This window comes from Mytilus trossulus, chromosome 9 (assembly GCF_036588685.1).
Source record: "Mytilus trossulus isolate FHL-02 chromosome 9, PNRI_Mtr1.1.1.hap1, whole genome shotgun sequence".
Classification (NCBI taxonomy): Eukaryota; Metazoa; Mollusca; class Bivalvia; order Mytilida; family Mytilidae; genus Mytilus; species Mytilus trossulus.
The window spans coordinates 63,356,760-63,369,954 of NC_086381.1; the positions used below are offsets into that span (position 1 = coordinate 63,356,760).

At 32.6% G+C, this 13,195-nt stretch overlaps 1 protein-coding gene across 1 annotated transcript in view; it reads left to right on the forward strand.

Moving 5' to 3' along the window:
* Window positions 1-13,195, forward strand: part of LOC134683219 (uncharacterized) — a 32,966-nt gene that overhangs the window by 15,269 nt on the left and 4,502 nt on the right. The window contains exons 2-4 of the mRNA XM_063542378.1: window positions 5,393-6,302; window positions 8,272-8,324; window positions 8,783-8,917. Coding sequence (XP_063398448.1) covers window positions 5,393-6,302; window positions 8,272-8,324; window positions 8,783-8,917 — 1,098 coding nt within the window. The remainder of the gene's footprint in view (window positions 1-5,392; window positions 6,303-8,271; window positions 8,325-8,782; window positions 8,918-13,195) is intronic.

Sequence of the window (13,195 nt, forward strand, 5' to 3'; positions counted from 1 at the left end):
TTGCCCACGCGAGATTCTTAAATTTTTGGCAATGATCAGGGCCGGGCTGGTCCAGGACTTTTAAAAGGGGGCGTAATTTCATTAAACAGATTATTTACTTATGAGCGAAGTGAGACGAAGCAATTTTAGACGATTGTATGCTAAATAATTATATAAATCGTGAAAAACATGATAAGATTTTTTTGCGATTAAAGGGGACTGGTACGTCTTCAATGCACCTCCCAGAGGCGGATTTTGGGTTGGGACAGGAGACCCCGGTCCCCCTTTTTTTGGAGAGAAATGTGGTTGCTTATACATGTGTATAGGTATCACTGAAGTATGACTGGGACGGGCCCTCTCTTAGGAAGATAGCGGGCCCCAACATATGAAATTTTCTTGATCCGCCACTGCCACCGGTCTGCCACATTTATAGGAAGAAGAAGAAAAACCAGAATGTATCACAATTGCACGTCTACCAAAACGATTGTTGTAAAGAAATGTGTTATGATATGTACCATACAAGTATGCCTTCATCTGCCTTCAATGCACTTAGTCTTAGTCGTAGGCTAATGCATTTTTTTAGTGTTACGTGTTTTCGGGTTGCTGTCCTGTGTCATTCGTCCCATCTCTCTCGTTTATATGTTGATTCGTATACGTGTATCCCTCCATCGATTTAGTGTATTGTCTTTGATGTTAACAGCTTATTCTGTTTTTAAGTGGCACTTTGATAACAAATGGCTTTTCTGGACCTATAGTTTATCGATTCACTTAAAGAACTGCTATATCAATATATTATTTACTAAGTAGGATGATATACAATTTGAACATGAAGTTTAAAAGACATTCTGACATTGAAAAATCGTAAAGTGTAAATGCATTTTTTTTACCTGATTGTTATGATTTCAAAGAATAAGATAGGGGTCTAAGATTTGGGTTTACAGAATAAAGAATAATGTGGAGGGTAGGGTGCATTTGACAGGGCAACAAAATAAAGAATAGACAAAAATAGACAAAAATAATGGAGAATAATAGGGAAACAAGTGCAAGTTAAAGGCAACAAAATACAGAATAGAGAAAAATAAGCAAAATGAAGCAAAAAGAAAAGAGAATAATGGGTTGCTAAAATATAAAGGATATAGAATAATGGACAGAAAATATAAAATAATAAAAATATATATTTTTTTAATGGATACATATTTAAATTAAATACCCTCTACCCAGATCCTTATGATTTACAAATTGGACACGTAGTTCAAAAGACATTCTGACATAGAATAAATCAATAAATTCGATGGCCGGATTTTACAAGTTATGTCCGGCTGAGTATAAGATTTATAATAGGTAACACACTGACCTACATTTAAGGTCGTGTGACGGTTATACACATATTGCGACAGAACTGACCTATATTTAAGGTCACGTCACAGTTATACACACATTACAATAAGAATTGATTTTAAATGTTTGAATCATAATTGTAAATTTAATATGTTTAACAGAACTGAAAAGTCATGATATAAGACTTTGAGGTTCAGTAAGGGGGGAGGGGGATCTTTTATTACGTATAAGTACTAATTACTTCGTCTTGTAAGGAAATTACTTGATTACTGGTGTCACATTTTAATTATTATTTTTTTATTTATGTGAAATACTATGAAATATTTTTTTACTCATACAGAATATTTTTTATTTGACTTCTGTTTTTAGTACATTGTATATTGGATTAAGATACTACCAGACAAACCCCATCACGGGCCTAACTAGAGGCATGTATATAAATATGTTTTGCATATTAAATAAACTATTGTTTTCCTGTCTGGAAATGTAAATCTTTCTTTTTGTCGAAGTGTATTCTTAAGTTGATGGCTATCTTTTAATTACATAATAAATTGTTAATGAGACCTGGTATGATTTTAAATGAGACAACTACATGTACAAAAAAATGTATCCACAAAATACCAATGGACACATGCAAAAGTCTTCAACGGAAAATAAATCTATATAGAACCATAAATATATGTACTTAGACACAAAGGTTGAAAAAACTTAAGTTGTTTATGAACTCATTTTTATATTGAAAACATTTGTTTTTGATTTCGTCATCCTTCATTTCGACCTGTATAAAACGATTTTCAAACAGAGACTTTCTGAAAACTATTGAACCAATAGAATAGGAAGATGTGACATGAGTTCCAATGAGACAACTCTCCATCCAAGTCACAATTTATAAAAGTAAACCGTTATAATAGGTCAAGATACGGTCTTCGACACGGAGCCTTAGATCACACCGAACAGCAAGCAATGTCTATTTTCCATCTGACTGAACAAATGAGTACCCATAATTTTTCAGGGGACGACCATTTGATATTTGTAGTCTCATGAAGAGTTTAAAAATAAATGACATGTCTGTGACATTGTACCTTGCAAAAATCTTTTTATAGACTGCTTGATAAATGGATATCTTCAACCACAAATTGTTTCGGACATATAATTAGATTTACGATTAACACATTATTATAAACAGCACTAACAGTTTCTTATATATAGTGCTCAAATAAACAAAGGAGAGGATTGAAGTTGTCGCATAAAAAAGGATAACTACTGTAACAGTTAAAAAAATATACACCTCAGTATTCATTAAAGAATATATATATATATACAACGCTATTTTTAAACTAGGTGTAGATGTTGTCAAAACTGTATCATATTGTCATGATTATTCAGTCGACAGTAAAATTGTTTAAAAATGACAAAAAAATCATTTTTTTATGTTTTTAATTACTGCATTATAATAATACAACCTACAGCTAATAGAGATGAAAACAATCAATTTCTGATACAGATCAATCACATTTCCCACAATACATCTGTACAACAGGAAACGCGGTTGATAAAATCAGAAATTATTTTATTTTCTTGACGTTATGTATCATTGCAAAAAAAGTTTCATTGCAATAAACAACAATTTAATTAGTTTTTGAATTGAAAAAGAGAAGGAAACATTGATTTTCTTGAAGAATACTCAAATTATTTTGCTCCAGTTAAGACATTGTGATTGTAATGGACGCTTGATAATTGATCAGCATCGCTTAGCAACAGCAATTAATAATGGTTATCTTTCATTTTCAATGACTTTTGTACCTAGATCAAATCTCGATTGGGGTCGCTAGAACGTTTTCAACACTGTTTTTCCAACATGAAGCTTCAACGTTTTCTTTGATGTTGATGCAGATGTCGCTAAAACAGTATAACTGACCATCTAACAACTTAAGTTTCAGATTTTTATAGGTTTTGGCAATGAACCATAACAAAAAATGTGTTTTATCAGAATTCCATGTCAAGACATATGCTCAAAATGACCAGGAAACAAAATAATTGAAAACTTTTGTTTTTCATCCAAATTAATCTTATCCGTTTCTCTAGGGTCATGAAGGTCAATTGAGACTTTTATGTTTTAAAACAACTACTTTAAGCACGTGTTGTGTCTAATTATTTAATGCAAACAAGATAAAAGGAAAGTATATATGCAATTATGATATTTTAAGGTTGATAAGCGAAAACGGTTTGTTGCTGCGCAAATTTAAAATGTAGAGGAATAAATACGGTGACCTATACGAAGTCTTGTCAACTTCCATGTCATTTGGTACCGTGTGGAAGGTTGTCTCATTGGTAATTATGTCACATCTTCTTGTTTCTAAGAAAAGTATTCTTTTGTCACATCAAGCAATTTTTGGAAGGGGGGGGGGGGGGGTGCTACGAGATAAGCACCAATGTGACAGCAACCCAGAAACGACACAACAACAGTAGGTCAACAGGGCTAAAATTTATATTTTTCCTTGCCAGCGAAAAATTAGCATAAAATGTTGTATTACAGCAACGTGTATGCCATCAGTGGCAGTTCCAGGACAAGACTGAGGGTGTTCACCCCCTTCTATATAGGAAAAAAACCTTTAAAAATCATGGTTCTCCCGATTTGTATGATTCGAAAATTTGACCAAAAAAAAACTGAAATTAATATTTAAATCCGATAATCATCTAACTCGCCAACTCCTGGAGAATCATTTGTCTAAAAGAGGCTGTGTTGGTATCAAGGATATAATTGGCTTATCTTAAACCAATAGTACTCAGAGACTGAATAAAACACGTGAACCAAAAGTTACATATTGACTCATTTGACTTATATCTTCTTTATGTCGTATTTTTTATTGTATTTATTTATGTTTTATTGTACAACGAAATGATTTTTGTAGATCATAAGTAATGCGTAATAGATGTGTATGAAAAAATCAGAATTAAATGACAATTAGTCACTTTTATGATTTCTATATAACTTATATTAATATATTAAAAAATCGTTTCCTTGTATCCTTGTTTACTCAAGCGTCAACTTCTTATATTAAATGATGCATAGGGCTTTGATTGAAAAAAAAAACCTGTTGATGACATATTTATTTGTACATAAATGTCTAAATATGCGAATTAGGTGAGCTTTTATAAGATCATTTTGTCATTTGAGACGTTTTTATTTGAGATATTATATATAGTTCCAGATTCAATGACCTTATACACTAACCAATGCTAATGTGCTTTGCATTATAATTATCATAATGAATGATAATTGTTACATGACGTTTGAAAATAGCATTGATATTTCATAACTGCTTTCAAGATCACAACCTTCAAATAAGTTTTTAAGAACATATAAAAAAGAAGATGTGGTATGATTGCCAATGAGACAACTATCCACAAATAAACAAAATGACACAAACATTAACAATTATAGGTCACCGTACGGCCTTCAACAATGAGCAAAGCCCATACCGCATATAGTCAGCTATAAAAAGGCCTCGATAAGACAATGTAAAGCAATTCAATACATTGGTATGCTGTCTTTTTTTGCCATAAAGATTATGTGTAGTGCAATTGTTTGGACTAACATGTGGTGCACTTTTTGGGACTAACATGGGGTGCACTGGTTTGGACTAACATGTGCTGTACTTCTATGTGCTGCACTGGTTTGGAGACTTTGGACTTCCATGTGCTGCACTTGTTTGGACTTTAATGTGCTGCATTTGTTTGGACTTCCATATGCTGCACTCTTTTGGACTTACACGTGCTATAATTAATTCGACTTACAGGATAGATAGCGTATAAATACACAGTTCTTATTGTTTCGTTTACTGAGCCGAGCCCCGGGGCTAAAACAGACAATACACGTAAATCTTTGTAAACGATACGTTTCATTGTTAGCCTTGATAGCAAAAAAAAGGCAAAACTCATGTCATGATTTTAAAGAGTGAACGATTGATTGATTGATTTGATTGATTGATATCTATGATCTGGATATAAATAAATCTATGTACATGTATTTTAATTATATGCATTAAAATATGAACTTATTTTCTTTCAACAGATGTACAGTGAAGTTTGGACTGGATACTTTCCTTCAGAGTGTCGAAAATGTAAAGCAGGATTTTATGTCAAAGAGATATGTGATACCGGGGACCATGATCTAGCCCATGATACAATATGTGCGCCGTGTGTATCTGGACATTTTATGTCACAAAATGACCATTTAAATACAGTTTGTACTGTTTGTTCCGTCTGTGCGCCTGGGCATTATTCAGACGCTCCATGTTCCACTAAAAGTGATACAAAATGTCAGTCATGTGATATTGAGGCTGACACCGAAAGTTTTACGACGTCTTGTTCAAAAGTCCCCCTGGCAAATTTAAATATAAATGGGGGCGGTGTTATGTTAGATAGCTTAGAAGAACCCGGATCTGGTTCTGACGAATCTTTTGAGGTTTTGCCTCAAAATGTCAGTATCATAAACGCTGAATTGATTGCTTCCGAAAATGAAACGGAAGGGAGTGGTGAGGTTATTTTAGATATCCCTACTTCGAATCAAATAGTTCTTGAAGGAAAACCACCATCATCTCACAATGTATCAGATGAGGATTTGATACCAGTTTCAGTCAACCCAACAACGATTCCAAAAATAACAACAGGAAAACCACCATCATCTCACAATGTATCAGATGAGGATTTGATACCAGTTTCGGTCAACCCCACAACGATTCCAAAAATAACAACAGGAAAACCACCATCATTAAAAAATGACACTGAACCTTCAACTACGACTACAGTAAAACCTACAACAAGTGCGCCGGTTACAACAACAACAGAAAAAGAAAAAGAATTAGATTTTGGTGTTGGAATTAAAATAACAGAAGCCAAAGGAGATGAAACGAATAAAGAAGACAATGAAGAAAATGTTTACGTCCCTGTCCAACTTGACCAACCAACAACAAATCCCAAAGGTATACAAATGTTTTCGATATCTAAGAGTTATCCTTGTCCGTCCTTACTTCTATCAGTTCTCACGTCCAACTCTCGAACTTTCGGTTGCTTCAACCAAATGTTATGAAACGTATACAAAATGTTTAAAACAACAAAACACACAGTCAAATATAAATTGCGTTACCTTTACCATTGTATTTATCTTTAATCTTTTGAAGGTTCGAAAGGTTCATATCATATAGTCTATAGAGTATTATTTTCTCATTTTTCTCCCTTCAAATGTATGTTTTTTCTTTCTACGCTACGTTGCTGTTCCTTAATGGAGAAGTGTATTTATTTTTTATCTTTTGGTAAATCACGACTCCTTGGGTTTTTGTGTATGTATACTGTGTCACCTGTCGGGTCGACAAAAAGAAAAAAAAATATTCGCTTATGGATACGCTTTCGCTTCTACTTGTAACCTACCTTAAACATTGACCACTAACGCTAAAGAAAAATATATAGCTAAGTCAAATATGGTAAATTGAAATAGTTTGATTGATTTAAACCACAAACCTAGTATAATATAATGTCACTCAGTTGTATCAGGAATTAATTAGCGTTTCTTTGACAGGCTTCATATAGTCTTTCAAGCAATAAAAAATATAAATTTCCCATTCACTTCAAAAGAAATATAAATTCAGGACGACTTAATTTCACCAAACATATTTAGTAATAAAACGTATTAGACGTTGTAATTGTAATAACTCCAAAAAGAAGATCAATGGTCTGTTTTCAAATTACAGGCTTTGGAACCAATTTAATATTTGTTTGACAAAGGGAAACAACTCTATTACAGAATAAATTATTTTTTTACAAAGGGAAAAAACTCTTTGTATTATATTAAATAAGTGGTGTTTGGCTAAGGGAAACAACTTTAATGTAGAATATGTTATTTTTGTCAAAGGGGAACAACTCAATTTGTAGATTAACTGATTGTTTGACGAAGGGTATAATGGACAAAAAGACTAAAGAAAATAAAAAAAATGGCCTAAAATTTAAGAAAGAAAAAAATTAAGGAAAGAAGTACACACTCATCAAGACCCTCATTTATATATTTCCCAGCTATCAGACATACAATTGACACCTTAATTAGAATGTTCACGACACGAATCATGTATAAAGGTTGAATAAAAAGATAATACTAGTAACATAGCAATTACAGTGACTATTTTGAACCCATTGTCGTATATCGTTCTGAATATGAATGAAATATTTGCCACTGGATTGCAAGCAAATCTGGATTGAATTGTTGATAATTTATCAGATTCACTCGTGGTCAATGCTAAGTACTCAATAAGAAGAAGAAACACGAACGTATACGAGTCGAGTCATATAAAAATGAACATGACGTTAATTTGCTTAAAATGGAAAACTTGCTTACAAACTTTTGTTGTTTTTAGAAAAGCAAGAATGAAAAACTGAGACGAGGGCTGGCCAATTCATTTAAATAAATACTGCGTAGCTTTTAATTCCGTAATTGTAAATAGTTTAAGAGAGACCAAAAAAAAGGAACGTTTTGAACCCCATTCCAAAAACATATCCATGCAATGCATCAAATTTAGTTAATTTCCATTACCAAATTAAAAGAAATCTACATGGAATTACATTCCAAATCAACCAGACTGAGTGAACAATGTCAGTTTATTCGCTATATAATTATTTCACACAGAAAAATATTGATACTGATAAAATAAATACAAAAACTCGTTGTCTGAAAGAAAAAAAACAGATAATGACTTTTTTTATCAAGTTCAACGTGATTTAGTATTACTATCATATTGATATGAAAATTTAAGGAGATTTGTTATATGATCTCTGGTTTATCAAATGGAATTTTTCTGTAAACAATCTTTATGATTTTCGAATAGTTTTGTTCACACATAGTCCAATATTAGGCGTGAAGCGGAGTAATATAGATTTTTTTTTGAAAGAAGTTTTTTTTTTCAGACGAAAACAAAGCACCTTCGAGGTCAGCTATAGCGGAGAGAAAATCAGCTATGGTAAGTTTATTTTTTAATTTAACTAAAATACTAGCAACAGTTAAATGTACATATGATATAAGTAAACAATGGCAATCATGTGTACCAAGAAATTCACAAATATCTGTATGTCATAATCTGGATCTTAATGTACGAAACTAAACACCGAGGGTTAATATTACAACCCCTGCATAAAGAAACAATAAAGTGTACAAACACTTATTATGAATCATATCGTGCCAACTTACAGGTTGTATCCATTGGCATATATAAATGGCATAGTTTTATGTAATAAATATTAAAATACAGAACGCAGCTTCAATTTTAGATTCTTCGACACAAGAAAGCCATGTCTCTTCATATGTTTGCAATAAATAAACCAAAAAGCCACCGAGACGGAATTTTTTACTTCCGACTGAGATTAGTAAATTTCCAAAAGAGCATTTCACATTTATAATAACTGTCATCTTTAATTTCAGACTGATGACAGTGATAAAGTGTCCATTGGAATTGTTATTGCTGTAGCCATTATTGCCGCCATTGTTTTCTTTGTAATTGGTTTTATTGCCAGTAAATACTGTAGGAGGAGACGGCAGTCGATGAAACTGATGACTGTAAGTTTTCTTTAGTGTCATGCATCCTTGGTAATATAATTGTGTTTACAATTTATATCATCCATCATACAGTTAGCAGTTTAAGAATTCAAAGGATTATGGGTAATTTGATTTGTGCAAACAAAATGATGAAAATGGCGTTACGAAATCAGTTGTGTGTCCTTTTTTTTAAGGACGTACAAGATGTGAGCTTTTGAAAAATATTACCCTAACGCCTTTAAATAAGTATGATATATCAGTAATACAATAACAGTCTCTTTTTTTATATATATATATCTTTATTTATTTTTACAACGGCTTCACCTTCCAATAGTTATATCTTTAGAACCAGAATTCTAATGCAATCTTTATCTGACTGTTTTCATTGGCGAAAACTAACCATCAAACCCACAATTGGCATACTACGCGTCTCAAGTCAAATGCATTAGTGACCATCAAATCGTCAATTGACGGCGGCAACCTTTTATCTACAGAACTATTATTCACTAAACTATATATATGTTCATTGGCGGATCCAAAAAATTGCATGAATGGGGCTCCACTGACAGCCAAAGAAGCGACCCGCTTCCCCTGACCCATCATAAATAACACATTGACAGAAGTAACGTAGCGATTTTGCAGGATTCGTTCGACTTGTATTTTTATCATGAATGCTTAGAGCTGAAACATTGGTCAGTCAGTTACCCTCTTTTCATACTTTAAAACCTGATAACTCTCACTGTGTCATAACGTATAGCTTTATAATGTGAGGATGCGGTTTATCTAAAACTGAGAATGATAGACAGAAAATCAGGGGTATGGGTAAAATAGAGAAAAAGAAGTCAAAACAAAACAATAGAGAATAATGCTGAAAATCAATCGATATAGAAATTAAGGAACCCCTTCATACCCTCTCATACTGAAATAAAATAATGAGTTAACAATGTAATGGGTTGTATCCAGTTTTAATACAAGAGCGTAAAATACATGTACATGTATATAGGTTTCACATATGTTAAGCTGTAATGTATTGTGGAAACTGAACTTTGAGCAGTCCGACATCATCATTTTCCAAATATAATTAAATTTCACCTTCAGTGAAATGTCGCGTCGTTCGTACACATTGTACATTGTTCGCAATGTTGATGGATGATCCTAATTACGGAATTGGCAGCTATATATTTCAGTGAGTTGGAACTGTTCTGTCTAAAACAGGAATCTTTATTGACACTTTGGAAATAATCGAAATGCATTTGTCATAATATATAAAAGTGTTGACATTGGCAGTTCTTGGAATGAATCAGAAGATAGGTCAAACTTTTTTCAATAAATAAATGAGTCAAAAATTATATTTTACCCCTCATCCCCCCTCTAAATAGAAAGTCATTATAGTATGGTGTAACCTCCTATAAGTTGGTCATTGTATGATCAAGTGCGGTAAAAACACCATTCAATGTTTATTCTGTTCAAGAAGTTTGACATGAAAGTTATTTTCGGATATTACTGAAAACTCCGTCAGGTGACATATATAGTATTACTTCTGAGTACCCCTTTGATAGGCATGAGTGTACAAATAGTGAAAACTTTGCGTTATCTAACCGATGAAGTTCAATTATCTTGTGATGCAACTGAAATAATTTTTCAGACACCAACTTTGTGTGGAACCCATTCGTTACTGTTGTTGAGATGGTCTTTATTATTAGATATTAAATGTAGTACATGTATACTATCAAGTACAGGAATATTGTAATACTATCATTAATATTATAAAGTTTCCAAATCTACTATAAATACATGTATTTAATATGCCTAAACAAACATTAACGATATTAAAACTGTAAACTTGCATGTAAAAAGACTTGTAAATTAGCACTTCTCCGACATTGTGTGCCAAATTCGTTATAACCGCACTTCCGAATCTAGTTTTAAAACATACGGACGACTTTGTAGAAAACACTTTTTCACCCTTATGCAAACAGAGATGAATTAAATGTTCATGTAATTTATTGCAACTTGTGATGTAATCTTCGTACAAACAAATGTTTAACTTCTTTGGTAACCAGATTATTCCGACATAATAATGTAAATTACGAGACTGGAAACCTTGTCTGACCTTCGTCTGTTGGGTTCTTTTCAAGGTCAGAGAAAATATTAGCAATAGAAAGTAATTTATATGCTCTGTTTTAAACATGCGAAGTCTTTTAAAGTCCCTGACTTAATTTCTACTTAATATCTTACAAGGAACGAATTGGGTATTCACATGAGATGAAATCCTTCGTTTTGAAGGTCTATCGATTCGGAATGAAACTGAATTTTACTTTGACATGCAGAGGTGCATTTTATGAATGTGAGCATCATGCGTAACACGTGCGTTTGTTAGAAAGAGTATACAAGCTCTTTGAATATTTATAGGTTCTCAGAAAAAAAGACATTATAATTTCTAACTGGCAAAATAAAGTGTCACTGATCATTGTCATTCATTCTACATTGATTGGCATTAGAGTATTCCATAGAACAACTTTGCCCGAACCGGTAATACTTTGGGTGCAATAAATGTATGCTGTGTTGCGTTCAATCGTAGCAGCCCTACAAAGAGCTACGTAGATTTTCGACTACTGAACGTGAAGCTAGCCTAGCTGCTTGCTAAATAGATCTAGCTAGCAGGTAGGATAGCTTCACGTTCGGTAGTCAAAACTCTACATTGCGGATGAGGCTGATAATTTCATATATTTAAGCAACACTCTGGAAAATTAAAGGTAGCTGTTTTACATGTACAAGTCCGACATGGTGATCAAAAGATTTTGAATAGTAGGGTAAAATGAGTATTCCAATCAGCTTGTTTTCATACGTTGTTGTTCTTACGAGTCGACCTGTATTTTGTTCTTATCCGTAAAGGCCACGGGACGAAAATTTGAGAACGCAATCACGAGACCACCTGGACAGTACATGTATTCAAAGTGAGCAAATTTGTTAAGGGCATGGGACTGATCTATTTAACTGTATTCTTTTAATAAACTTATTGTGACTTATTTCTCGTGTTTAATATTTGTACCTCGATCCCTGACTCGAGTATATAAATCTTAGTTCACCTCTTCATATTGACATCCATTCTTTAAATGTCTATTTCTATACAGTAGCATATCTAGATATCAGATACATCTTCAGTTATTTATGAAAAATTCGGTGAATTAGACAAATATAGTTTGTTGCATGTTTATTGTACAAGGCTCTGCAAAAACCGAAAAAAATCCAGAATGAAATGTTCTATATATATAAGACTTGAACCTTTATCCAAAAGTTAGCATGCATGCGTGTTTTCATTACGACAATTCAGAGAATCTATTTCAATCGGCAATGAATTCTGTCACTGGAAATATATTTCAAACGTCAAAAATGTCTGTCACTGCATAGAATCTATTTCAAATTGATATCATAAAATTGCTGACATATACATTAAAAAGTTTTATCATATATTTAGTACAAAATACAGCTATTTTGTATATCTAATAAAGGTTCTTTTTTCCAGTCTGTATCACCTACCCTGTATCGCATACCCCGTATCGCATGGCTAAACCCGTATCGCATGGTAAAACCCGTATCGCATACCTTTTTTTTTTTTTTTTTTTTTTTTAAACTTAAGTCAGTTTTTTAGGTTTTTTCTTGCTTAAGAATTTTTTTTCTATTAAAAAAAAAAATAAAAATATAAAAAAAATTAAAAAAAAAAAAATTTTTTTTTTCTCTAAAAATAGGTCAATTTTTTGAATGACGTCATTGTTTGGTATGTAACGTCACGAACATCAAGTTTTTACAACAATTTTTTTGGCACACTAAATGCAACTATAAAAAATAATACAAAACACTCAATAATACAATAATAAACAAAATATTTTCAAAACAACAGATTGGAAGGTAACCTAGGTGCTTCGTATAAATAATTGAGCAGTTATTTTAAAGCTTTGAAACAAGACAAAAGGAGAACTGAAGGTAACCCAGTGCTATGGATCAGAAAACAGTTCATATAATATAAAACTCTTCTGTTGAAATATATGATAAAGCGTATAATACATGGCAAAATCCGTATCACATGCCGTATCACCCTCGACCAATATCATCCCTCGGGCCTAAAGGCCCTCGGGCTGATATTGATGTCTCGGGATGATACGACATATGATACGGATTTTGCCATGTATTATTCTCTATTTATCTATCCCCATCGATCTACTATTGTGTGAAATTTTAGCAGAGCTGAATACGTGTGACATTTAAAATTAATACCATGTCTATGAAACCCTCTAATTT